The sequence below is a fragment of the Pollicipes pollicipes genome, unplaced genomic scaffold (genome assembly GCF_011947565.3).
Source record: "Pollicipes pollicipes isolate AB1234 unplaced genomic scaffold, Ppol_2.1 Scaffold_4002;HRSCAF=4701_pilon_pilon_pilon, whole genome shotgun sequence".
In the NCBI taxonomy this organism is placed as follows: domain Eukaryota; kingdom Metazoa; phylum Arthropoda; class Thecostraca; order Pollicipedomorpha; family Pollicipedidae; genus Pollicipes; species Pollicipes pollicipes.
Window position 1 is genome coordinate 16,676,499 of NW_023596420.1, and position 23,583 is coordinate 16,700,081.

Below are 23,583 nucleotides of genomic sequence, written 5' to 3' on the forward strand. Positions count from 1 at the left end.
TGACGCTGGACGAGGCGCGGCGGGCAGTGAGCGACCAGCTGCAGCTGCTGCAGCGGCTCCGGCGGCCGGCGGGCGCGCCGCTGCGAGCCGAGGTAGAGGCGCTGCAGCTGGTAGCGCGCTCGCTCGCCGCAGAGGGGCCAGGCATCGCTGCCATCCAGGTGAGCTGAGAGCGCACAGCCCATTCAGTCTCTGCTGTGGCACTGCCCGCGTCCAGTGTGGTCCATCGGAATTCGCTGCGTTGTCACCAATGCGGCCGTTCTGAGGAGTATGCTTAGTTGATGTGCTCTATGTCTACCAAATCAGAACGCCGCCTTGAAGAGACCGTTTTGCAACGAACCAGCGGTTAGGGTTTCAGTCCACAGCTGATCCGACTCTGGCGACCTGCCGCCTGCCGTCTGCCGCCTGCTCCGCCGCTGCCCGGTACTCGCGCGTCCCTGGGCGGGAGCGTGCCGAGCAGCGGCGACTGGCCGGTGTCCGGGGTGTGACCAGCCTGTGTGCGTCTCCCCAGTCGCTGGAGTCGGAGGCGGCGCAGCTGGACGCGCTGCTGCACCGCTCGGCGGCGGAGGAGCCGGACCGACATGCCGCGCTGGCGGCCGACCTCGGCCGGCTGGTCAACTACGTGCTGCACGTGGAGTCGGAGCGGGCGGATAGCCACCGACTGGCCGACTGCGACACCGAGCAACAGCTGCAGGCCGCCGCTGACGTGGACCAGGTGGGTCGCGGCCCCCCTCCCCCGCTCAATGGCTGTTCTCTGATGGGTGTGTGTTCTCTGGGGGGGGGGGGGGGGAGGGATGTGCTATCCGTAACTCGTACGTTATGCAGCACATGTTAATGGTGCGTTACTGGGTCGTTGGCTTTGGCTAATGTCTTAACTTATGAACCATTTGGCTGGATGTTCTTCGGGCCAGTGTGGTTGAATTTTTTTATTTGCTTTCGGGATGTGAAATCCTATATATGTCCTGTCCGTTTTCCGTTTTCAACATTGATTGCGCATTTCTTTTATATCTGGTTTGCATAGGACAGCCACATTTCATTGTTACACTATTTAATAGGATTCTACCCTGGCACTGAACCGTGCACAGCAGGGGCGTTCCTTAACTGATGTCTCATCGGTGTTCAGATGTCAAAAAGGATGGAATAATGCAAACGTTCTACACGGGTACGATTTCACGTTCTGGTGAATGATCGTACAACATCCAGGCACGTTAAAATATGTTGTAACCTCTGCTGTCAAGTATAATTGAGTAGATGTCGTTGAATCTGCGAAAAGCTGATTGCTAAAAGATATTGCTAAGATTTCTCCCGATGTGGGTGGAAACATTTAGCGAAAGGTGTGGGGATAGTTTTCACGACGTTTTTTTTCCCAAATCCTGTTGATCAGCGTTGTTGCGGTGTGCGGTCGTGCTGGGCGGCTGTGAGCTGACGGCGCCGGGCTGCGGCGTCCGCAGGAGGCGTCGGGCCGTCTGCAGGCGACCGAGCCGCCAGCGCCAGTCTCCGAGTCGCCGCTGGTTTGGCCGCTGCTCGCCGGGTGTCTCCAGCTGCGCGGGGAGGCGGCCGAGCCGGCGGCCGGCTCCGCCTCCGCCTGTCGGTCCGCCGCCGCCGCGTGGAGCCGGCTGACCGCGCTCCTGGACGCCACAAACGAGTGGCTGGAGCGGCTGCCGGCGGCGGCCGAGGACGACGCCGGCGCCGCCGCCGATCAGGTACTGTGCCGGATGAATGTTGGCGCGTACCTGCTCAGGTCACTGGCAGGTCAGCCTCGAGCCGACCCGGTGACTGTCGGCGCGTGCCTGCCCAGGTCACTGGCAGGTCAGTCTCAAGCCGACCCGGTCTTAGTCACGCCGAACACGGCCGACCGGTGGCGGATGAGGGAGCGAGGTTGTCCACCGGGCTAGGACGCTCCACGATGTCCGGCCGTGCCTGTGTTCGTGTGTCCGCCTGTATGACCCCAGCTGCCACCTGGACCGAGTGTGTCAAGTGAGCCCCTAATGCAGCCAGCTGAATGCATGCTGCTTGTGCGGACGGCGCGCTGGCGAGATGGCACACATTGCGTGAATCTGCGCAGAGCGCGGATGCTCTTGAGTTCGTATGATTTACAAGAACTAGGCTGTCATGGATGTTGAGCCGGTAGCACGAACATTTACTGATCCTCCCCCTCCCCCCCCTCGTTTACTGACCTAGATCCCCGTTTACTGCCGAGTAGCCCCATAAGCATATGCGGGCGATAATGACGTTCGGAAGCATCACAGTTGCCTTTCATCGTTTCCCTTTTTTGAGCGGTAGTCTATTCTGGGGTGTATGGGTGTCGCTGACGTGTTCTGGGTTTTGATGTACCTAGTTTAGATCTGCAGTAGCACGCCGATAGGCGTGGAGGCAGTGAGCAGAGTGAGTCCTGTGCCGCTGCCGCGCGCCGTAGGCGGACGGCGCTGACCGTGGCGCCGCGCCGGCAGTGTCTGCTCGAGGAGCTGGCCGGCCGACAGGAACAGTTGGGCGCCGGGGCCGGCCTATTGGACGCCGTGCTGGGCTGCGGCCGGGTGTCGGCCGGCGCCGGGCGTGCTCTGTCGGCCCGACTGGCGGCCGCCGGCGCCGGCCTCGACGCCGCCGAGCACCGGCTGCGCGGCCGGCCGGCCGGTGGGCCCCAGCTGGCCGCCTGCCGCCGCCGGCTGCAGCTCATCACCGACGCCGTGCAGCTGCCGCAGCTGCCGCAGCTGGCCAAGCAGCTGGAGGCTGCCGCCGACCTGGGCCTCGAGCTGCATCAGCTGTGCGGCACGGTGGCAGCGCCGGAACACTACGAGGAGCCGGCCCAGCTGCTGCAGGTGCGGCCCGAACGTCGAGCCGGTCCGCGGCCGCCAGCTTACCCGGCGCCCGAGCTCGCGCAGACGGCCCGCCGCCGGGGCCCAGTACTGACGCCCTGTCGTCGCGCCGACGCGAACCATCGTAGCGACATCGTATTGAGACCTGGCAACCCAGGGGACAGTAGCGGATGCGTTTTCATCGATGGCGTGGAGGTGGGTCTGCCGAGCCGCGGCTGCCGCCACCCAATGTGTGTAAGTGTGTGTGCCGGGTCGCCAGGAGTGGGAGCGGGCGGTGACGGAGCTGCTGGCGCAGTACCGGTCGGTCGTATCAGAGTCTCTGCGGCAGCCGGCCGGCATCGGACAGCTGGCGTTCGTGCGGCACCATCTGCTGCTGTCCGTGCCGACGGCCGAACCCGGCCCAGCCGCCGACCGTGCGCTGAACGACGCCTTGCGAGCGCAGGTCAGTCACCTCCGGGACAGGACGGAACGGAACGGAACGGAACGGGACATGTGGGTGTGCACGCCTTTGTTGTGACCAACGCTGAGGTGTCACCTGTCTTGACGCCCGCAGGCGATCGAGGTCATCGTTGGTGTGCACCGGGACCAGCTGGCGGTGCAGCTGGCGTCGCCGGAGATGCCGGCCGCGCAGCACCAGCAGCTGTGTGACGAGCTGGCCGCTGTGCTGCGCCAGCTGTCCCAACTGCGGGACGGACGCGCCCACGGCGCCCAGTGGTCGTCGTACAGCACTCTGCTGGCCACGTACCTGGTGTGGCTGCGGCGTGCTGACGCCGACAAACAGCGGCTGGAGTCGGTGCCGCTGGTACCGGAGCAGCTGGAGCGGCGGCGGCGTCAGCTGGCCGCGCTGGGCTGCCGGCTGACGCGCGGCGGCCGCCTGCTGGCCCAGCTGCGGCAGCTGTCGGCGCCGCCCGGCCGGTCGCAGCAGCTGGCGGCGCTGGAGCGACGCCAGGCCAACCTGGCCGCCGGCGTGGCAACGTGGACCAACTACGTGGCGTACGTGGCCGAGCATTGGCGGCGCTGGTGCGAGGTGACGGAGGCGGCCGACGCGCAGCTGACGGCCGCCGAGGAGGCCGTGACCGGCGCCGGCGCGCCGCCGCCGCCGCCGCCGGCCGCGCTCGACCGGCTCCAGTCGGAGCTGGAGAAGGCGGCGCGGCTGTGGCGGACGGTGCAGGCGCTGGCGAGCGCCGAGGCGATCCGCGCCGCTGCCGACCAGCTGGCAGAGCTGCACCTGCGGCTGCTGCTGCTGCGGCTGCTGATCGGCACCAGACACCAGCAGACGGCTGACGCCGACACGGCCCGTCACCTGCAGACACTCAGGTGAGACGTCCTCACAGGCGGCACACGCCAATAGTCTGACCGCCAGCCGCCACCACATCGGTCTGTTGTGGTGCTTGTATGGCGTCACACGACGCTTGTTCTCTGCCCTGAGAAGTGCGGTCGGGTTGGTTTGGAAAATGACTATAAGCTTTCGTCTTATTACCAATCTTGTAGTTTTTAATCATGTTTGTAGTCGAGGTAACTTTGCTAATTTGATACATCTACGGGGCCCATATATGCTGCCGTCGTCGGATATGCTGCCGGTTTGGTGCGCATAAGCATTGGCCTGACGCTTGTTTCCGCTGTTGCAGTGGTGATCTGGCGCAGCAGAGCCGGCAGCGGCTGGCCGCCGGCCTACGCGGCCACGGCCAGCCCTCGCTACCCGCTCTGCTGGCCTACTTGCAGCACGAGCTGCCGGCCGAGCTGGCCGCCGACGGCGCCAGCACCGGCGACGAGACGGACCCGCACGGCTTGCGCTGCGCGCGCTTGCTCAAGGTCGAGTCTCTGATCGAGGTGAGTGACGGACAGCTGTCACCGGCCCCTGTGCGCTCAGCCGGGCTGGTGCCGGCCGGCTGGTGTACGTGTGTGCCGCGGATTGGTGTCGGCTCGGCGCATTACTGGCGCGGCCGTTGCAGGCTGTCCTCCAGCCCTTAAATGGTTTCGGTCGTGTCGTGGTCTGGGTCTATCACTGCGCAATCGCTCCGTATCTGTGGCGGGGTCTGTGGTTGGCTGCCGTGTCGTGTTATCCCCACGTGGCTGCCGACTGGAGCGGGCGGGTGATGCGCCGATGCCGACGCCGACAGACAACCGCCGACTTCGAGCGGCGCCGACCGGACCTGGAGCGGCGGCTGGCTGACATCGAGGCGGCGCTGGAGCGGCCGCTCCAGCTGGCTGATGACGCGCCTGAGGAGCACCGCCAGCTCGAGAGGGACACGGACGTAAGTGATCGGCCGACGCCGCCCACCGCCCGTGCCGGCGACCGCCAGCTGCGCCTCACATCGAGCCACACTAGAGCAAAATAACTCGTCTGAACCTGTTAATCCCGTAAGACAAACCGACGGTTTGGACCGAAGTTATGCGATGCCAAAAGCGTTTAGTTTTGAGCGTGTAGTTAATATAGTGTATAGCGTACGGTGTATGTGTTGGCAGTTGCTTGGCCAGAAGCGGATAGTCCCCTACCTTGGTCTTTCCCGTACCCTCCTTGCCATTTTTTGAAGGTGGCGCCTATGCGCTATCTCGCTCCACACTTGTTCCCTGACCTTCATTATGCCTTATTCTCTGGTATGTATCCTCATAGCCTAGCCATTATCATCATCACCTAATCCTATGGTTGTTCCAAGTAGCACTGCTCACCATTCATTCACGGCTGGTGCAAGGATGGCCGTGTGTTTGTTGATCCCTTGATGAATACAATACAGCGTACGCCGGATCGTTGGTGAGGGCCTGGCCCTGCCGTGCGGCCGGCCCGGTGCTCTGTGTTGGCAGTTGCAAGGCACTGATGCCGCAATCGTCGAGGCATGAATCGCCAATGTCGGCTGTTCACCATTAGATAGCTCTGGGTGTGGTGTGGCGGAATGTTGGCCAATGTCAGCTGGTGACCATTAGATAGTTCTGGGTGTGGTGTGGCGGAGCGAGGGCCGGCTGCCGCGTGGCGCCGACGGGCGCGTCACGGCCGGCCCGGTGGTGGCGGTCGCCGCGGTGGGCGCGGCCGGGACGCGGCGCTGAGCGCGGCTTTCCGCGTCGGCAGGACGTGCTGCGCGACATCCGCGACGTCAGCAAGCGGATGCGTGACGTGACGGGCCCGTGTAATCTGCTGTCGGGTGATGGAGACGGCGTGCCGGACGTGCGCGAGCTGCAGGCTGTCACGCGTGCCGGCGACCTCCTGCAGCAGAGGTCAGTGGGGCGGCAGGGTCAGGTCAGAGGTCAGTGGGGCGGCAGATCATACAAGCTGCTGGCGCCGTCGACACCACTCTGACCTCGAGCTGTGCCGCCTTCATACGTTTGGGCTGTCGGCTTGTTGGTGAGAGGCCTGGGACTGGCATGTTTCTAGCCGCCATCTGCCTGAGGCGTAGTCAGAGCGCAAGGCCACACGTGCCAACCATCCGGAATTGGTCTTTTTTGAAAAGTTGTTCTCTTCTGGCCACCTCTCCCTTCCCATATTGATAGACTTTTTGTCGCTGTGTCGGTCATACCGACTAACCGAGTCGATCAAAAAAGGTCCTACGTCCCCTTTTTTGGTATGACGGCCAGTGGCCAAAGGCACTTTGCAAGATGATAAGCATAAATTGAGGCAGGGACGAAGACGGAAACCTAAGGACATATGCCAAGGTGGGAATAGGGACGGAGGCATAGACAGAGACAGGGACATGGACCGACATACCCAGGCGGAGACTGGGAGATGCGGAGCGACTGGTCTAGGCTGGAGCGCGGCTCTGCCTGCTGCGCCGCAGGTGGCTGCGCATCTGTGAGGTGTCGGCCGGCCGGCCAGCGGCCCTCGCCCAGGCGTGGACCGCCGTAGAGACGCTGGGCGGCGGCACGGACCTGCTGCAGGCCGGCCTGGACTCGGCCGGCCGCCAGCTGCCCGACCCGCTCGACGGCCGGGTCGTCCCGCGCTGCCAGCTGGCCGCCGAACACCAGCTGGCGCGCGCCGCCGTCGCCGACCTGGAGCAGCTGGCCGAGCCGGCCGGCCGTTTGCGCCGCCAGCTGTCGGAGGCTCTGCAGCGCGGCCAGCTGCAGCCATCCGGCCCGCTGGCAGGCCGGCTGGCCGCCTTGCTGGCGCGCTGGTCGACGCTGCAGGCGGCGGCCGAGCGGCGCGCCGGCCGGCTCCAGCGGCTGGCGGAGGTGCACGCGCCTCGCGAGGCCGACTGGCAGCGGCTGGAACAGCTCGCCGATCAGCTCCTGCAGCGGGCCGACCAGCTCCGCGGCCAGGCGCGCGCGGGACCGCCGGCGGACGCTGCCGATCAGCTCGAGGTGAGTCCGTTGGCCTTCCGCCTGCAGCGGCCAGCGGTGGAGGCCATGTTGTGACAGATGAGCCTGGCCTGGCCTATCACATCTGGCAGTTGTGCGCAGGCTGTTGAAACCGTGTTAATCTGTTTGAGCTCTTTCAAGCGGCTGTGGGCAAATAGCGGCTCTGCTACATGCTTTATCGATATATGCTGACGGCGCACAAAAGGGAGTAAGCAGCATGCACGCATCAGGCAGGTCACCCTCTCTGGGACTCGAACCCGGCCGACCGGCCCAATGTCCCGCTGTTATACCGCTGGCCGCGGGCGCGACGCCGACTTGCGTGTGTGGGTGCCGGTGCTTGTGTGCCTGGAGGAAGAGGGCGCGAAAGAGGTCCCTTACCAGGTCTGCGCTGGTGTGGCCGTATGGGTTAATACAGGATTCGACGGAATGGACTCGGTTTATGAGTTGGACATTTAGTTAGGGTTGGCAGCTGCAGCTGCATTGCGCGTATGTCTATGTGCCGGTCAGAAGCTGCAGTGTGTGTGTGTGTGTGCGTGTGTGCGGCGTGCACGCGCGCCGGTCAGGAGCTGCAGTGTGTATGTGCGTGTACCGGTCAGGAGCTGCGGTGTGTATGTGTGTACCGGTCAGGAGCTGCAGTGTGTGTGTGTGTGTGTGTGTGTGTGCGCGCGTGCGTGCGTGCGTGCGTGCGTGCGTGCGTGCGTGCGTGCGTGCGTGCGTGTGTGTGTGTGTGTGTGTGTGTGTGTGTGTGTGTGTGTGTGTGTGTGTGTGTGTGTGTGTGTGTGTGTGTGTGTGTGTGTGTGTGTGTGTACCGGTCAGGAGCTACAGTGTCTGTGTACTGGTCAGGAGCTGCATTGCGTGTGTGTGTATGCCGGTCAGGAGCTGCAGTGTGTGTGCTGGTCGGGAGCTGCAGTGTCTGTGTATGCCGGTCAGGAGCTGCAGTGTCTGTGTGTGCCGGTCAGGAGCTGCAGATGGAGCGGGCCGGCCTGAGTGCCCGGCTAGCGGAGCTGACGGCCGACACGACCCGCCGGCTGGAGGCGCAGTGTCCTCTGGAGCAGCACTCGTACGACCTGAGCCCGCCGGCCTCCTGTCAGCAGCTGGACCGACTGCTGGCCGAGCTGCAGCAGCAGGACGTCGTCAGCCAGGTGGGACCCGCCTCCGCTGACCGGTCATTGCTGCCCATACGCTGGGCCGTGGGACCCTCCAAAAAATAGAAGTACTCGATACCCGATGTGGAGGGCCCCCGAACGGTCGAGTGTGTCCGAAGTGGGGCTCACAGATGGGGCTCCGGCAAGAACTTGGAGCCCTCCACAAATGACAGGGGATTGGAAGGACCCTAGACCAATGTAGAGGGCCGATGAGCATATCGCAAGTGTGTCGATAGGTTAACTGAAACCGGGATGAAGGGTCCCTGAGTAACGTGGAATACCCCGACTGTTTAACATATCGGGCCCTGGCCATAGCATACAGAGCCTTTCGGTCCAACGTGAAGAATCTGTGAAAGGCCCCTGATGGTCAAGAGTGCCCCAGCGGCGTGTCAGCAGAAAGGATCCAGACAGCAGCGGGGGCCCCCTGAGAAAATGTGAAGAAATCAAGAGCGACACGGGAGGCTCCCTGGCAATCGGAGTCACCCTGCTAGTGGGTATATAGCGCCCCCCTCGCCAGGAACAGCGTAGGGCCTCTGTACACCATAATGAGCCTTAAAAATTTGTCAATCACCACCCTCTCAATCAGTGAGGAATTATTGTCGTCTGCTGGTAGGCCCGTCACTTTCGCTCGCGACTCCTGGTCACCCAGAAGCTCTAAGACGTCCAAATTTGTTGCGTTTTGTGTAAAAAAAGACATCTGTTTGGCCGAGTATGGGCCCTTTCGCGGGAGGGGGCATTGCCCCCCCCCCCCCCTTTGGAACCGCCCGCGCGCCTGGCGGCACAGCACAGTTGGCGACCTCACTCAATGGATGCCCCCTCTGCTGGGTCTGTAGTTCGCTGGTCACGTGATTGTATTGCGATGTGTTCAGGGACGGGGAATGATGAATGCTGTGATGAACATATGATGGGACTGCAGCCGGGCTGTGGGACCGCTTAGTGGCCACCTTGTCTCGGATGTTAAAGGGAGGTTTACTGACCCAACACATGGATGAGTTCGTGAAGTTGTGTTGTTCTTGTACCGTGGAGGTCGACTGACAGGTGTCCTGCGCCTTTTGGCAGGAGGTGGACGGCGCCACCCCACGGAAGACGGGGGATGCCGGGGCAGGTGGTCCACTCGAACCAGACGTCTCTTCCCAAGAGGAAGCCGGTCCTCCAGAGGAGATAGGTCCCGGGGAGGAGACCTTTCCGCAGGCAGAGGCGGCCATTCACGAGGCTGAGGTCTGCCTGGCGGCTCTCGAGTCACTGCTGGACGAGCCGGCGCCGGAGCCACTGCGGCTGGGGCAGACGCTGGGCGCCTGCTCGGGCGCGGCCGATCTGCTGGCGGCGCTAGAAGGTGCCACCGACAGCCAGCTTGCCACGGCCGCCCAGCTCCGCGGCCGGCTGGACCAGCTGGGCCGCCGGGCGCACGAGCGGCTGCATGGCCAGCAGCGCGAGCTGTGCCAGTGGGAGCTGGACCTGTGGCGGCTTCAGCAGTGGCTGCAGCACACGGCCAGCAAGCTGGAGGCGATGCCATCGGCCGTGCTGCCCACGCTTTGGGACGACGTGCAACAGCGTCGGCTCCGCGTGAGTTCCCGGGGCCAGGCTGGCCCGATATCTGATCTTGTCTGATCTTATCTGATGTTGTCTGATCTTGTCTGATCTTGTCTGATTGTGTCTTATTTGCGCTCTCTCTCTCTCTCTCTCTCTCTCTCTCTCTCTCTCTCTCTCTCTCTCTCTCTCTCTCTCTCTCTCTCTCTCTCTCTCTCCTCTCTCTCTCTCTATCTCCTCTCTCTCTCTCTCCTCTTCTCTCTCTCTCTCTCTCTCTCTCTCTCTCTCTCTCTCTCTCTCTCTCTCGCCTATTCTCTCTCTCTCTCTCTTCTCTCTCTCTCTCTCTCTATCTTCTCTCTCTCTATCTCTCTCTCTCTCTCTCTCCTCTCTCTCTCTATCTCTCTCTCTCTCTCTTCTTCTCTCTCTCTCTCTCTCTCTCTCTCCTCTCTCTCTCTTCTTCTCTCTCTCTCTCTCTCTCTTCTTCTCTCTCTTCTCTCTCTCTCTCTCTCCTCTCTCTTATCTCTCTCTCTCTCTATCTCTCTCTCTCTCTCTCTCTTCCTCTCTCTCTCTTCTCTCCTCTCTCTCTCTCTCCTCTCTCTCTCTCCTCTCTCTCTCTCTCTCTCTCTCTCTCTCTCTCTCTCTCTCTCCTCTCTCTCTCTCTCTCTCTCTCTCTCTCTCTCTCTCTCTCTCTCTCTCTCTCTCTCTCTCTCTCGCGAGCTGAACTGAGCTGAGCTGAGCTGAGCTGAGCTGATGGCACCCGTTCCTCCGCAGCGTCTAGGTGTGGAGCTGGACTCGCACACGGAGCTGATGGCGTCCGTGTCGCTGGCTGTGCGTGACGGACCGCAGCGCAGCCGCGTGCTGGATCTGCAGACACGCTGGGACACCGTCAGTCACCAGCTGATGGCGCTCCAGGCGCTGCTGCCGCCGGCTGCCGACGCCGGCCACCCCGTAAGCGAGGAGGTGAGCATTGATGGGGACGGCCACCGCGGACCTGCGCTTCCGGTCGGCGTGCCTATTGCGGCGGATTTCAGATTTGTACGACGCTACTGCCTATAAAACGTATGTGTACGTTTGTGTTCGTGGTCAGTGAGTGGAGTGTGTAGGCCTCCGTTGGGTCGTCTGAGCCCCCGGACTGAGCCGGCGAGGCCGGACCCGAGCCACGGCTATCACTAGAGCTACACGAGACCCCGATGGCCTACTGCCAGACGGCGCGGCCGAGCCTTCAGACACGACGGCCTGCGCCGTCCAGCGATCGGCGCAGGGGACCGGTTTGGCTCTGCCGGGCCCGGCCAGCGCGGCGTGTCGGCAGTGCCGGCCCTCCCGGTGTGCAGAGCGCGGCTGGCGTCCGACCGCCGCGCTGACGGCGCGCTCCGACTGACCGGCGCGTGTTGTGCGCAGGCGCCGCCGGGGCCGCTGGGCCGGACGCTGCTGGCCATGCGGCGGGTGCTGCGCGCCTCGCTGCCCTTCCAGGCGCTGCTGCTGTTGGCGTTGGCTGTCCTGGCGCTCTATCCGGCCTGCGAGCGCGGCGGCGACTGCGACGCTGCCGTCAACAACTTCGCTGCCAGCTTCGAGACCATGCTGGCCTACCCCAACGGGCCCCCGCCCACCTAGTCCGGCGCCCCCACCGGCACGCCGCCAGGCGGGGCGGCTGCTCCGCCGACTCCGCACCGCATCTACACGGACGTGCTCGGCACCGCATCATCATCGTTACGCTTGGCTTATTGGCAATATCGTTGGTGTTTTAGTCGCCTGATCGCAGCGTTGTTTGAAGCTCAGACGTATAGCGCGCTGTTTTGGCTTGTCGTCAGTAGTGTGCGTGCTGCGCCGCGCGCGGCCGAGCGGCCGTGTGCGCCGTGTTCCCATGTCGGGCGGCTGACGGTGATATCAGGCTGCTGAGTCTCAGACGGGTACGTGCCGGGCCGCGGCGCCACCATGTACAAGCTTCACTTCCGTCCCCGGGGGGGCTCCCGCTCGGCGCCGGCCAGCTGCGTCTCTGGCGCAGAGGCGGCCCGCGAGGTCCGCCTTAAGCATGCGCTGGTATGGCCTGAAGTTGCTGTGTTGTCCCAGTCACGTCTGCGAATAGATGTTTGCTTTGTGTGGAGCGGTTTAACCAGGATCAATTTAAAGCGTTACATGGAGCGGTTCAACCAGGAGCAATTTAAAGCGTTACACGGAGCGGTTGAACCAGGAGCAATTTAAAGCGTTACATGGAGCGGTTTAACCAGGAGCAATTTAAAGCGCTACTTGGAGTGGGTTAACCAGGGGCAATTTGAAGCGTTACATGGAGCGGCTTAACCAGGAGCAATTTAAGGCGTTACATGGAGCGGTTTAACCAGGAGCAATTTAAAGCGTTACGTGGAGTGTTTAACCAGGAGCAATTTAAAGCGTGTGAGTCGATTCTGCAGTCTTCGAGAAATCATCTTGCGGTTGCAACAGTGCCAAATTACGCTTTTAATGTTCCCCTGGCAGTAACGGCGGGTGGCGGTACTCTCACCAGCCACGTTCCGAGCAGAAGGGGACATCCCCTTTGGGCTGTCATCCGTCCGTGGTCTTCCACTCGCGGAATGAAAGCTGCAGAGGTTCGTCGGTTTGCCAAGTCAGAGAGTGAGGGTCTCGACGATATTAAACCTCAGCCCCAAAGCCGAGCTCGAACCCGTAGCTACTGGAGGGAAAATGCGCGTTTGCGAAGCGGAAGCGGATGCTGAAACGTCACTTGTATCACGCGATGTGTAGACATGGCGCTTAGGGCTTAGGGGCATATGCAAACCGGATTTCGCAACGGAAGGGCAAAATTTTTAAGTTTTCCCTAGAAAAAATATTTTAGCGTACTGCCGGTCCGCGAAATGTCTTCCATGGTACGTGTCAGCACGGCATGTTTTCAAACGATATATGTCAATGCGTACATGGGTTTTGCACTGTCTTGCTCTTGCTCTTGCAAGTGCATATAATTGCGCACAAATAGTGAACTCAAAGTTCTTGTGTTGGCGTAACGACCTTCAGTATGCCGCGGGTTTCATGTTATGTTGAAAGGTAGCATATGAACTTTGAATTCATAATTTGACAAAGGTCAAAGATGTGCCCCCCCCCCCCCCACACCGCTCTAAATGTCCCTTTCAGCGTTAAAAGTCGTGGGGGTTTGGGGTTTGCGAATCCTGTGGTCTGAAAAATCGCATTAGACCGATGGCGTTTGTTAAGACATCTTGCACCTCAGAGGACGGTCCCGTTTGATAGCCAGTGTCGTCAAACGTGAACGGTCACACTATGCGCATTCTACTAGAAACATCTTTTTACAAAAGCTTGCAGAAGTTTCAGAAGGAGAAGTTCGTTGGCCGGTCGGCATCATGCTTAAAGTAATAAGCTGGCAGCGTGTTTTATCAAGCTTATTGGTTTCGCTGGTTGATAGCGGTGTTTTGATGCTTGATTCCCCGAGGCAGGGCTATCAAGCGTCCACAACTGCACCCTTCGCGCGCGCCCTTAGTTTTTGTTTCAGGCGCCGTTGCTGTGTTGCCTTACGTCATAGGCCGTGCAGTCTCAGTACTACGCCCTCAGGGAGCATACCAAACAGGCGCCGCTGGCTAATGATAATGTTCGGAAGTCCTTCCATGGCTCTGATATATAGATATCAAACGTGCACAGTCCCAATGTCTACATGCGACATATGTTAGTCAATATGCGGGCCACTCTAAAGCCAGGGTGGCGGCCGTTCGATTTCCGCCCTCCACCGGTGATTTGAACAAGAAAGGTCTTGGCCGATGAGAGAGACCTGTAACACCGGCTGATAATGCTCTCACAATGCTATCATATGGGGAAAGGTGAACCTTCCACGCGCAGGTGGAATTACACAAATTAGACACAGCATCTGGAAATCGCTGCTTCGACGAGCTCCGAAGCCTTCAGTGGCACGCTGGCTGATGTTCGACCGTGCAAAACCGAAACAAGAATCAAACTAGCGTGTTTTACTGGAAGCTGATATCCGTATTCCAACGAGGTCGAACGCACACAGCTGCGATCTTCGGGTCACATTTTAAGCATTTTCCTCGGGCCAACGCATTGTGGCAATGGCAACGGGCAGTGCGGCTGTAGTGAGCTGCGCGCCGTGAAAGGGTGGTTTGAACAAAATAGTCCGGCCGTGCTCATAAGGTGACCGCACCGTTGCACATGCGACTCCAGCTACGTCGCTGACGTCACGTACGAGGGTGAGGCCCGCTACGACCAGGCCTACGCCCGCCCCTCTTACCCCCCGCAGCCCAGCTACAAGCCGGCCAAGTCTTACAACTAACCAGGAGCCGCGAGAGCAAACCGTGACCAGCCATTGTTACTGATGAGAGAAGGTTGGGTGAGAGGTATTTCCAGGCATTAATGAAATTATTGATGCTTAACATCTCGCGCAATTTGTGTTGCATTTGTTTGTGCGACGAAGTACTTTCCACAAAAACTACGGCGCACGTTGGCTAGAACTAATCAATACGAAAGGAGACGGAATTCATCCGAGCACTTCAGACCATCTCGGGGCCGCACTCTAACGTTTGGTTCACAAGTTGGCATCGCAGTGATTTGACATCTCATTTGATTTGACAGGTTTGGGATACTTTGAGCGTTGCTGCGATAAAGATTGCCTGCCGAGAAATCGTGCATTACGTTTATTCAATAATCCGGTGTACATCAGTTGTTTGAACCCCGGGCATTCTAAAGCCAAGAGAAAATTGAAGATCGCTTACCAAGGGCACGCTCGATATGCGTCGTGTGCCTCTAGATCAGTTAGGGGCCATACAGACGTTACTTTTTTCGGGACGTTACACTTAACACAGCGTAGCCAGGGCATAACCATGAACAGGGAGAGCTGAACAATGGTCCAAGTGCATAACGTAATTTATTGACAGTTCCTAAAACATCCAAATGCACGCCTAAACTTTAAAGCCGGCTGCCGTTGGGTTCTCATGAAAGGGAACACGTCCGCTACTTGTTTTGCGTCCTTGACTCATCCAGGGGCTAAGCCCATGGTACGCTTAGCTCAGCGTAACTGCGTAAGTTTTGTTTTCCCCGGGTAACTGACAGTCCGATTGAATGCCTGGGCGACTTAGAATCGTTTGCAGGATGGATAAAAGATAGAGCCTTTGCTTAATGTATTTGCATACCAAGGGCAGACGAATGAAGAATGGAATATAACAAGGGGTGCAACGATGGATTAGTAAAATCAATACACGAAACGACCAACGTAGGAAACAGGGAGAAATATCCGTACACGTACCTCAACTACACAGGCGAGGACCTATGTCCACCGTCTGCCCCCGCAGGGCGGCACAGCTGCGTCGCGTGTTCTCGCATGTCTGCTAGTGTCCCACCAAAAAGGGCAGCAGGAGAGAGGGTCCCCCGTGTGAGCCCGCGCAGCAGGAGAGAGGGTCCCCCGTGTGAGCCCGCGCAGCAGGAGAGAGGGTCCCCGTGTGAGCCCGCGCAGCAGGAGAGAGGGTCCCCGTGTGAGCCCGCGCAGCAGGAGAGAGGGTCCCCGTGAGCCCGCGCAGCAGGAGAGAGGGTCCCCGTGTGAGCCCGCGCGCGCTTTGTATACGAGTCCCACGCGGAGAGTAACGTCACCGCTCCGCCACGCAGCGTGACGTCACCGCTCTACCACGCAGCCTGACGTCACCGCTCCGCCACGCAGCGTGACGTCATCCCCTGCGTGGAGCCGGTCCGCTGGTGAGCATACTCGATACACTGATACCTACTGGAGCTGAAATAAACCGCGCTGATCTGATAAAATGAGAACAGACTACACTGATATTGACAGAGTTTGTCCTAGAGCTCTGCGTTTGCCTTATGCAAACGCATATAAGATACATGCATGGTACGCTTACCAGATACATACAAGGTACGCATACAAGGTGTATACTATTATAGTTAGTGTACACCTTGCATTATACTATAGTTACGCATACAAGACAAACTTATCTGCACTTTGCCTTATGCCATACGCCCTTCACTACACTTTAGTACGCTTGTCATATACTACACTACACTGCGCATATAAGCTTGACTTAAAGCATGCCACGGCCGCGTCGCGCGTGCCGGCTGCGTGGCGGCGCCGGCGGCGACGTCATAGGCGGCGACATCGACACTGGGACGGCCGCGGTCGCGGTGATGGTCATTTCGTGGGCCTGACCTGACCGGGTCACTGGGTGGGGCGATCGGCGGGGGCGGGGGACAGGGGCATGGAGAAATGAGTTCCGTACGGTCGGGAGCTAGTGTGGAATACGGGAAGGCGATATGCGGTGCAGAACACCGCAAAAAAGGAAGGGAAAATATTTACGGCCGTGAGTAGCTCCCGGCGACCGGCCCGGGCTGACCGCGTTGACGGGCCCGCGTCGTGTCCGGGTGGCCGTTGACGGGCCCGCGTCGTGTCCCGGGTGGCCGTTGACGGGCCCGCGTCGTGTCCCGGGTGGCCGTTGGCGGGCCCGCGTCGTGTCGGTCCCGGGTGGCCGTTGACGGGCCCGCGTCGTGTCCCGGGTGGCCGTTGACGGGCCCGCGTCGTGTCGGTCCCGGGTGGCCGTTGACGGGCCCGCGTCGTGTCGGTCCTGAGTGGCCGTTGACGGGCCCGTGTCGTGTCGGTCCCGAGTGGCCGTTGACGGGCCCGCGTCGTGTCGGTCCCGAGTGACCGTTGACGGGCCCGAGTCGTGTCGGTCCCGGGTGTCCGTTGACGGGCCCGCGTCGTGTCGGTCCCGGGTAGCCGTTGACGGGCCCGCGTCGTGTCGGCCCCGAGTGGCCGTTGACGGGCCCGCGTCGCGTCGGTCCCGGGTGGCCGTTGACGGGTCCGCGTCGTGTCGGTCCCGGGTAGCCGTTGACGGGCCCGCGTCGTGTCGGTCCGGGTGGCTGTTGACGGGCCCGCGTCGTGTCGGTCCGGGTGGCCGTTGACGGGCCCGCGTCGTGTCGGTCCCGGGTGGCCGTTGACGGGCCCGCGTCGTGTCGGTCCGGGTGGCCGTCGACGGGCCCGCGTCGCGTCGGTCCCGGGTGGCTGTTGACGGGCCCGCGTCGTGTCGGTCCCGGGTAGCCGTTGACGGGCCCGCGTCGTGCCGGTCCCGGGTAGCCGTTGACGGGCCCGCGTCGTGTCGGTCCCGGGTGGCCGTTGACGGGCCCGCGTCGTGTCGGTCCCGGGTGGCCGTTGACGGGCCCGCGTCGTGTCGGTCCCGGGTGGCCGTTGACGGGCCCGCGTCGTGTCGGTTCCGGGTAGCCGTTCGATCGCCCTGTGCGACCATGCTGGGCAGTCCTGCCCACGTCCAGCTGAACACTTCGCTCGTCCGACGGTCGCCGGGCGGATTGGTCTCACAACTGCAGGCGAAGGGAGGGGGGGATGTCGTTCAGCGCAAGCAGCGCGCAACCAGATGGGGAGGGAGGATTACAATGGCACACAATGCGTATTGTAATAAACGAACTTATGAACGATCGTAATTTATGCTGGGACGTCGTAAGATCCCATAAATTGAAAGCTTTGCTAGGTTGCGTGAGTCACAGAACGTCAATGTGGCCACATCTTATTTTATGTTTGAGGGGCCTCCTAATGTTGACGCTTTGCATTGTTTTAGCGAGCGGTGGGGAATGAAAGGCTCTCGCGCGTCATTATTCGATGCTTTCTTGCAGGTATGGGTCATATCTTTATTCACTAAGGAGGGCTGTGGGTGTGGGACCGAAGCCCTCCTCTCCATGTCATACAAAAGAAGCACACGCCAAGACCGGTCCGTAAAAGGACGCGCCTCGGGTTCCGGCCCCGAGATGACCGACCATAAATTGTGGCAACGGCAGTTGAGGGGACCTGTGTCCCTCGAGACGGACTTAAGCCTCTCCCGCTGCAATGACGTCGCAGTCTGGAACACCGGCTCTCCCCGGCGGTGCGTCGCCCCTATGCCAAGCCATCGGCCATGGTGTTGACGCCTCTGGAGATGTCCTCGCCCAGCAGCATCGTCCCAGTGCTCAGCTCCGCGCAACATCCCCTGCCCACAAGCCGACCCATCAGCTGCACTGGACTGCAGCGAAGCCTGCCAACATCACACGGCTGCCCAGCTTGTGCCGTTTCATATTTATCAAGCCATCGAGTGATTATCTGCATCGACACTAAAATTATTAAGAATTTCAAGAACTTTTGCTCTTTTAGAACGGACGCGATGAAGACCAGTCAAGAAGCAGTGAAATTTGCATAACTTGTTGTGATTATTATCTTTTATACCAACACAACAAAAACAAGAAAAATACCAAGCATTGGAAAGTGCACGATACAAATTTTGTATTTACCAGATTTCGTACGGTGTCGCGTGCGCCGTGTGCCGTGTTCTTGTTCTGTGTTGGCGGCTCCCTCCAATTTTGCGTCAGTTTTGCAGGTGCATTTTCCTGATTGCTATTGATATTTTAGAGTACGTCCGTCAACCTAGCAGTAGATTGATATCCAATCGCCAGTTGGATATTCCGGGGCGTCATGATCGCCTCAAAATTTGGTGAGGATGACCTTCTCGACACGCTGATTCCGAAAATCACCGTCTTTGGGGTGGGATTTTGCGTGACTTCCGAGTTACAAGACGCGTACCATCGCCAGGTCGACGTTGCGGGGCGTTTCGATTGCCTCCAAATTTGGTGTACAGGGCAATCTCAACACGCTGATTTCGAAAATGGACCGTCTTTGGGGCGGAATTTGCGCAATTTCCAAGTTATACGACGCGTAACACCCCAGTTCGACAATGCGGGGCGTCTCGATTCGCTCAAAATGTAGCGTGCAGGGCGTTCTCAACACGCTGGTCCCGAAAATCACTGTCTTTGGGGTGGGATTTCGCGTAACTTCCGAGTTATACGACGCGTAAGAACCCAGTGGGATTTGCGGGGCGTCTCGATTGCCTCCAAACCTGGTGTGCAGGGCCCTCTCAACACGCTGATTCCAAAAATCACTGCCTTTGGGGTGAGATTTTGCGTAATTTCCGAGCTACAAGACGCGTAACACTGCCAGATCGACGTTGCGGGGCGTTTCGATTGCCTCCAGATTTGGTGTACAGGGCAATCTCAACATGCTGATTCCGAAAATCAGTATCTTGGGGGGGGGGGGAATTTTGCGTAACTTTCGAGTTATACGACGCGTAACACCACAGTTCGATATTTCGGGGCGTCTCGAGTACCTCCAATTTTGGTGTGCAAGGCCTCCTCAACACGCTGATTCCGAAAATCCCACCTCAAAGACCTTGATTTCGGAATCAGCGTGCTGAGAAGCCCCTGCACACCAAATTTAGAGGCAATCGAGACACCCTGCAATATCCCACTGGGTTGTTACGCGTTGTATAACTCGGAAGTTACGCAAAATCCCAACCCAAAGACAGTGATTTTCGGAATCAGCGTGTCGAGAATGTTGTGAACATCAGATTTTGTGGCGATCGCTGACGCCTCGGAATAGCCAGCTGGCAATTGGATATCAATCTGCTGCTAGATCGACGGACTTTTTTGGACTTCACAATATATCCTCTTGATATTTCACCCAGCGACATTTGCTTGATTCGCTGAAATTTGTGTGTATATGTGATTCCAGCCAGAGCAGCTGAAGCGGCCAGAGGTGCCGAGGACGGTCCTGCTGAAGAGCAGTGAATCGTACGCCTGTAAGCCCCACGACCTTGACGAGCGCGCGATGTGTGCCTGGCAACGGTCCCTTTGCTGTAACGTTTAAAGCTACCCAAGCCACCGTTGCAGGTAGTACGCGTTGCAGGTAGTAGGCGTTTAGTAGTAGGCGTTGCAGGGTTAGTAGTTGCAGTAGCAGGGTTGACTACGAATTAACCCACTTAGCTGCTCATGCCGTACTTGCAATGTCCGCACCTCTAAAATAACTCTTCGCACATGTCTAGGCGATTGCTCCCTTTGGTGTGGTCGCTTCGGTTCCCTACGCTTTCCTGGGGGAGGGAAGATATGTGGGACCGAAGCCTCCTCTCCAAGGCGAGCAAAGGAGGCACATGCCGGGACCGGTCCGTAAAAGGACGCACCTCGGGTGGGTTACGCCCCCCCCCCCCCGCCCGTCACCCCGAGACGACCGACCATATGGGCCCATATGCCACCATCACCCGTGTCCCACGGGTAGCATTCTTGGCACTGGGTGACGTGCAGGGCTCCCCAATTTTCGACGACCCGCAATTGTCACGCTAATTCCACGAGAATAAAGCACCACCATGTTTTGCTTCGGCTGATATTAGACTTCCATCAAAACATTTCAATTCTATAAAAAAATTGTGCTACCAAGATATATTTTAGCATCCTGCTAGAATATTCGAAAATGAAAGCAGGATCCTGGACAACCTCTTATGTAGATGATGATGATAGTGCTGTATATAAGGGTATAATTTAATCCGCCTCTTCCCGTCACCAGGAAGTGCTCGCATTTGCCAGCTGCTGTGAGGACTGACGGGCGGGGAAATGATCGGCATTTGAGCCCACGAAAGCTTTAAGTGTGTTAGTATTGTGCTGTTAAGTCTTAAGTCATAGTAATAGATGGTTCACAAGATTACGTTAAGGTGAGACACGGTTCAGGAATGTCATCAACCTCCCCCCCCCCCGGCGAGAGGGGCTTGTTCGGCCCCCTCCACCTCCCCCTCCCCCCCCCCCCGGCGGGGCCGAGCTTCGAACTTGTTAAAGAGGTGGGCGGAAAAAGTCTCCGCACGATAAACCCCTCCACCATCCGCCGTGAACTGGAGCTCTACCGTGGCCAGGTGGAGGCCGCCGAGCCGCTCCGCTCGATAAACCCCTTCATCATCCGCCGTGAACTGGAGCTCTACCGTGGCCAGGTGGAGGCCGCCAAGTCTCCGCACGATAAACCCCTTCATCATCCGCCGTGAACTGGAGCTCTACCGTGGCCAGGTGGAGGCCGCCGAGCCGCTCCGCTCGATAAACCCCTCCACCATCCGTCGTGAACTGGAGCTCTACCGTGGCCAGGGGGAGGCCGCCGAGCCGCTCCGCTCGATAAACCCCTTCATCATCCGTCGTGAACTTGAGCTCTACCGTGACCAGGTGGAGGCCGCCGAGCCGCTCCGCTCGATAAACCCCTCCACCATCCGTCGTGAACTGGAGCTCTACCGTGGCCAGGGGGAGGCCGCCAAGCCTCCGCTCGATAAACCCCTTCACCATCCGCCGGTGAACTGGAGCTCTGCCGTGGCCAGGTGGAGGCCGCCAAGCCGCTCCGCTCGGGAGCCCTTCTGGTGAGGGCTTTCTACCAAACACCAGGCCAAAGCCCCCGCTGAAATTAAGCAGGTTCCTGCAGCGGGCGGCGACAATCGCGATCGTAGACTGCCTGAACACCATCCAGGCGGTCGTATACAGCCCGGAGCTGACCGAGCTGTCGGATGAGAAGCTGCTGGAGGAGCTGACCGAGCAGAGGGTGTGCGAGGTCATGCGTCTGCCCGTCCCAGCCTGGGCTCCATTCCCCTAGTCCGCCTGCGATTTGGAGGGCTGAAACTCCCGCGAGCCATCCACTGTGGATACCTCATGGTTCCGGTAAAGGCCAGGGTCCCTCCCCCAGCACTGCCGCGCGTGCCAGCGGTTCGGCCCACGTCGACCGAACCTGCCGGGCTACGCATCCTACCTGCGGCTGCTGCGCCGATCCACACCACACGCGGGAGTGTGACGGGGAAAACCCGCGCTGCGCCACATGCAAAGGCCCGCTCGCAGCTTGGGACCGTCTCGCCTGGGCCGCTTGGCAAATGCAGCACGAAGCGCTGAGAGAACGCCAGCAGCAGGCCGCGGTAGCGGCCCTTGCACCCGACCAATTGGAGCTCCACTCTCAGGAGTGGCCTACACCGCAGGAGGCGTACCTCGCCCATCCCCTCTAACACCAGCTGCGCGGCGGCGCTCCTCCCTCCTCCGCATTCTACTGAGGAGCCCAAGATGCCGAGCCAGCGCCGTGCCACAGCGGAGCGCTCACCCTCAGCACACCGCTCCTCCTCAGCAGGCCAGCCGCGTCTGGTGCGGCGTCCGATCGAGCGCGCGCCGGCCCACCCAGTTAAGGCGAACCCGGTGGCTGCGAGCTTCCCTGAGGAGTGACCCGCCCCACCGTCGCTGCCCTTGATCTATTTTTCGCCGCCGCTTCGCTGGATGATCTCCCTCCCCTCCCTAAATGAATCCCCAATTGGGTGAATTCTTACTCCAATGAAAGACTCCAATGATATGGACTTCAAAGTCCTCAAAGTCAAAGACTTCAAAATTATTGCTCCAATGCTCTGGTGTCCCATTCGGTAGAATTCAAAGAAAAATGATATCATGATTATATATATATATATATATATATATATATATATATATATACATATACAATCAAATATATGATCAAAAATAAGCCATCGCTAACCACCGTTCAACTCAGATTCTCTTCATTATAACTTAATTATTAACGGTGCTCTCAGCTCGCAATCCATTTTGGGCGACCGTATACCGAACGTAATCCTTCAGTTTAAACGCACACACACACATACACACAAGAAACGCATCAGAAACGGAAGGGCAGGCTCTTCTTGGTGAGTCTTAACAAAAGCACGACCAGCACACCTGTATTTATACTGACGGCTCCCGACGCGATGGCTGCACGGGAGCCGCCTTCGCACATCCTAGTTACCCCAAATCAAACCGCCTGTCAAATTACAATGCTGTGTATACGGCTGAGCTGACAGCAGTCCTGGCAGCCCTGCCCTACATCAAGCAAGGTAACATACATAGGGTAGTCATATGTACTGGCTCCTATTCCTCGCTACAAGCTCTCAGCACTCTTTATAATTCATCCTATCCAATTATAAACGGTATGCGTCGAGCGCTCTGCTCCTCTTCTCAACAAACCCACGTAATATTTCTCTGGGTGCCCAGACACGCCAAAATTCATGGAAACAGCCTCACTGCTGTGGAAGCGAAACGAAGTTCTGTGTTACTGGAGCCCCGTCATCTTCCTTGTCCCGCTTCAGATATTCTTGCGGTCATTAATCTACACTTTCGTTTCTTTCTCCAATGTGATTGGGGTCAACACGCTCATCACCAGCTTCATCCAATGAAAACCATATTACAGTACTGACCGACAATTTATCGAGACAATCGCATCAAGGAAGTGCTGCTTGCGCGACTTCGCATGGGCCACATCAAAATCACCGACTTAGCTCACTCCTTCGCTATGTCATCATTGCAACATCCCATCCACAACAGATCACTTCCTCCTCGTGTGCCCGGTGTATCAACGATCAAGACAACCACTCATCAATTACAACAGCGCTAACCGGCTTCCATTCAATCTATTTTCTTCTCTGTGACTTCTATCCCGACGTGCTCGTCCTCTTCGAATTTTCACGCAGTACGAGGTTATCTCATTTCATTTAAATGCAGGTTTTTGTCCTGCGTAATTTGGCGAAAATTGCTGGGCTGTCCCTATTGGCGAGGAGTTGTCTTTTTTTAATTGAGACTTCCAAGGACTAAATAACATCATACAGACTAAAAAATCGTGACGGGCAGCGAAGCCCGGGTTTGTTTTCCCCGTTGCTGCGATGAAGCGGCCCGGCATCCATCCATCGCAGAGGTCGCTGACAAGGGACACCACGTACAGGACTCGCTGCATCCGAGGAGTCTGGCGGACGGGACGGTGAGGAGCCTCTCTTGTCGTTCAAGCGTACTGAATGCGTGTTGTGTCGCGCAAGAAATACATCCATTGCTGCATTATTGCTGGTCCGCTTACTTACTACGGCCTTTTTGAACACAAAAAATAGGCCAGATTAGCGAAACATAGCGTCAAAACATACCCTCTACCCTGCTTTGCTCGGACGGCATAAGCCGACATAAGCCGACAG

The 23,583-nt window shown here is 58.9% G+C and overlaps 1 protein-coding gene across 1 annotated transcript; it reads left to right on the forward strand.

Annotated features, from left to right (window-relative positions):
* Positions 1–1,140: 1,140 nt before the first annotated feature.
* Positions 1,141–11,863, forward strand: LOC119094165 (uncharacterized). The gene is made up of 14 exons (XM_037217240.1): positions 1,141–1,159; positions 1,796–1,806; positions 2,718–2,813; positions 3,484–3,612; positions 3,733–4,127; positions 4,439–4,640; positions 4,931–5,065; positions 5,875–6,020; positions 6,578–6,692; positions 6,957–7,097; positions 8,054–8,236; positions 9,299–9,802; positions 10,538–10,726; positions 11,165–11,863. The coding sequence occupies exons 1-14, from the start codon at positions 1,141–1,143 to the stop codon at positions 11,375–11,377; spliced, it is 2,478 nt and encodes an 825-aa protein (XP_037073135.1). The 3' UTR covers positions 11,378–11,863.
* Positions 11,864–23,583: the final 11,720 nt, after the last annotated feature.

Coding starts and splice junctions, on each gene's coding strand:
- LOC119094165 (XM_037217240.1), top strand. Junction 7,098..8,053: donor ACGCTGCCGATCAGCTCGAG/GTGAGTCCGTTG, acceptor TGTGCCGGTCAG/GAGCTGCAGATGGAGCGGGC. Junction 8,237..9,298: donor AGCAGGACGTCGTCAGCCAG/GTGGGACCCGCC, acceptor GCCTTTTGGCAG/GAGGTGGACGGCGCCACCCC.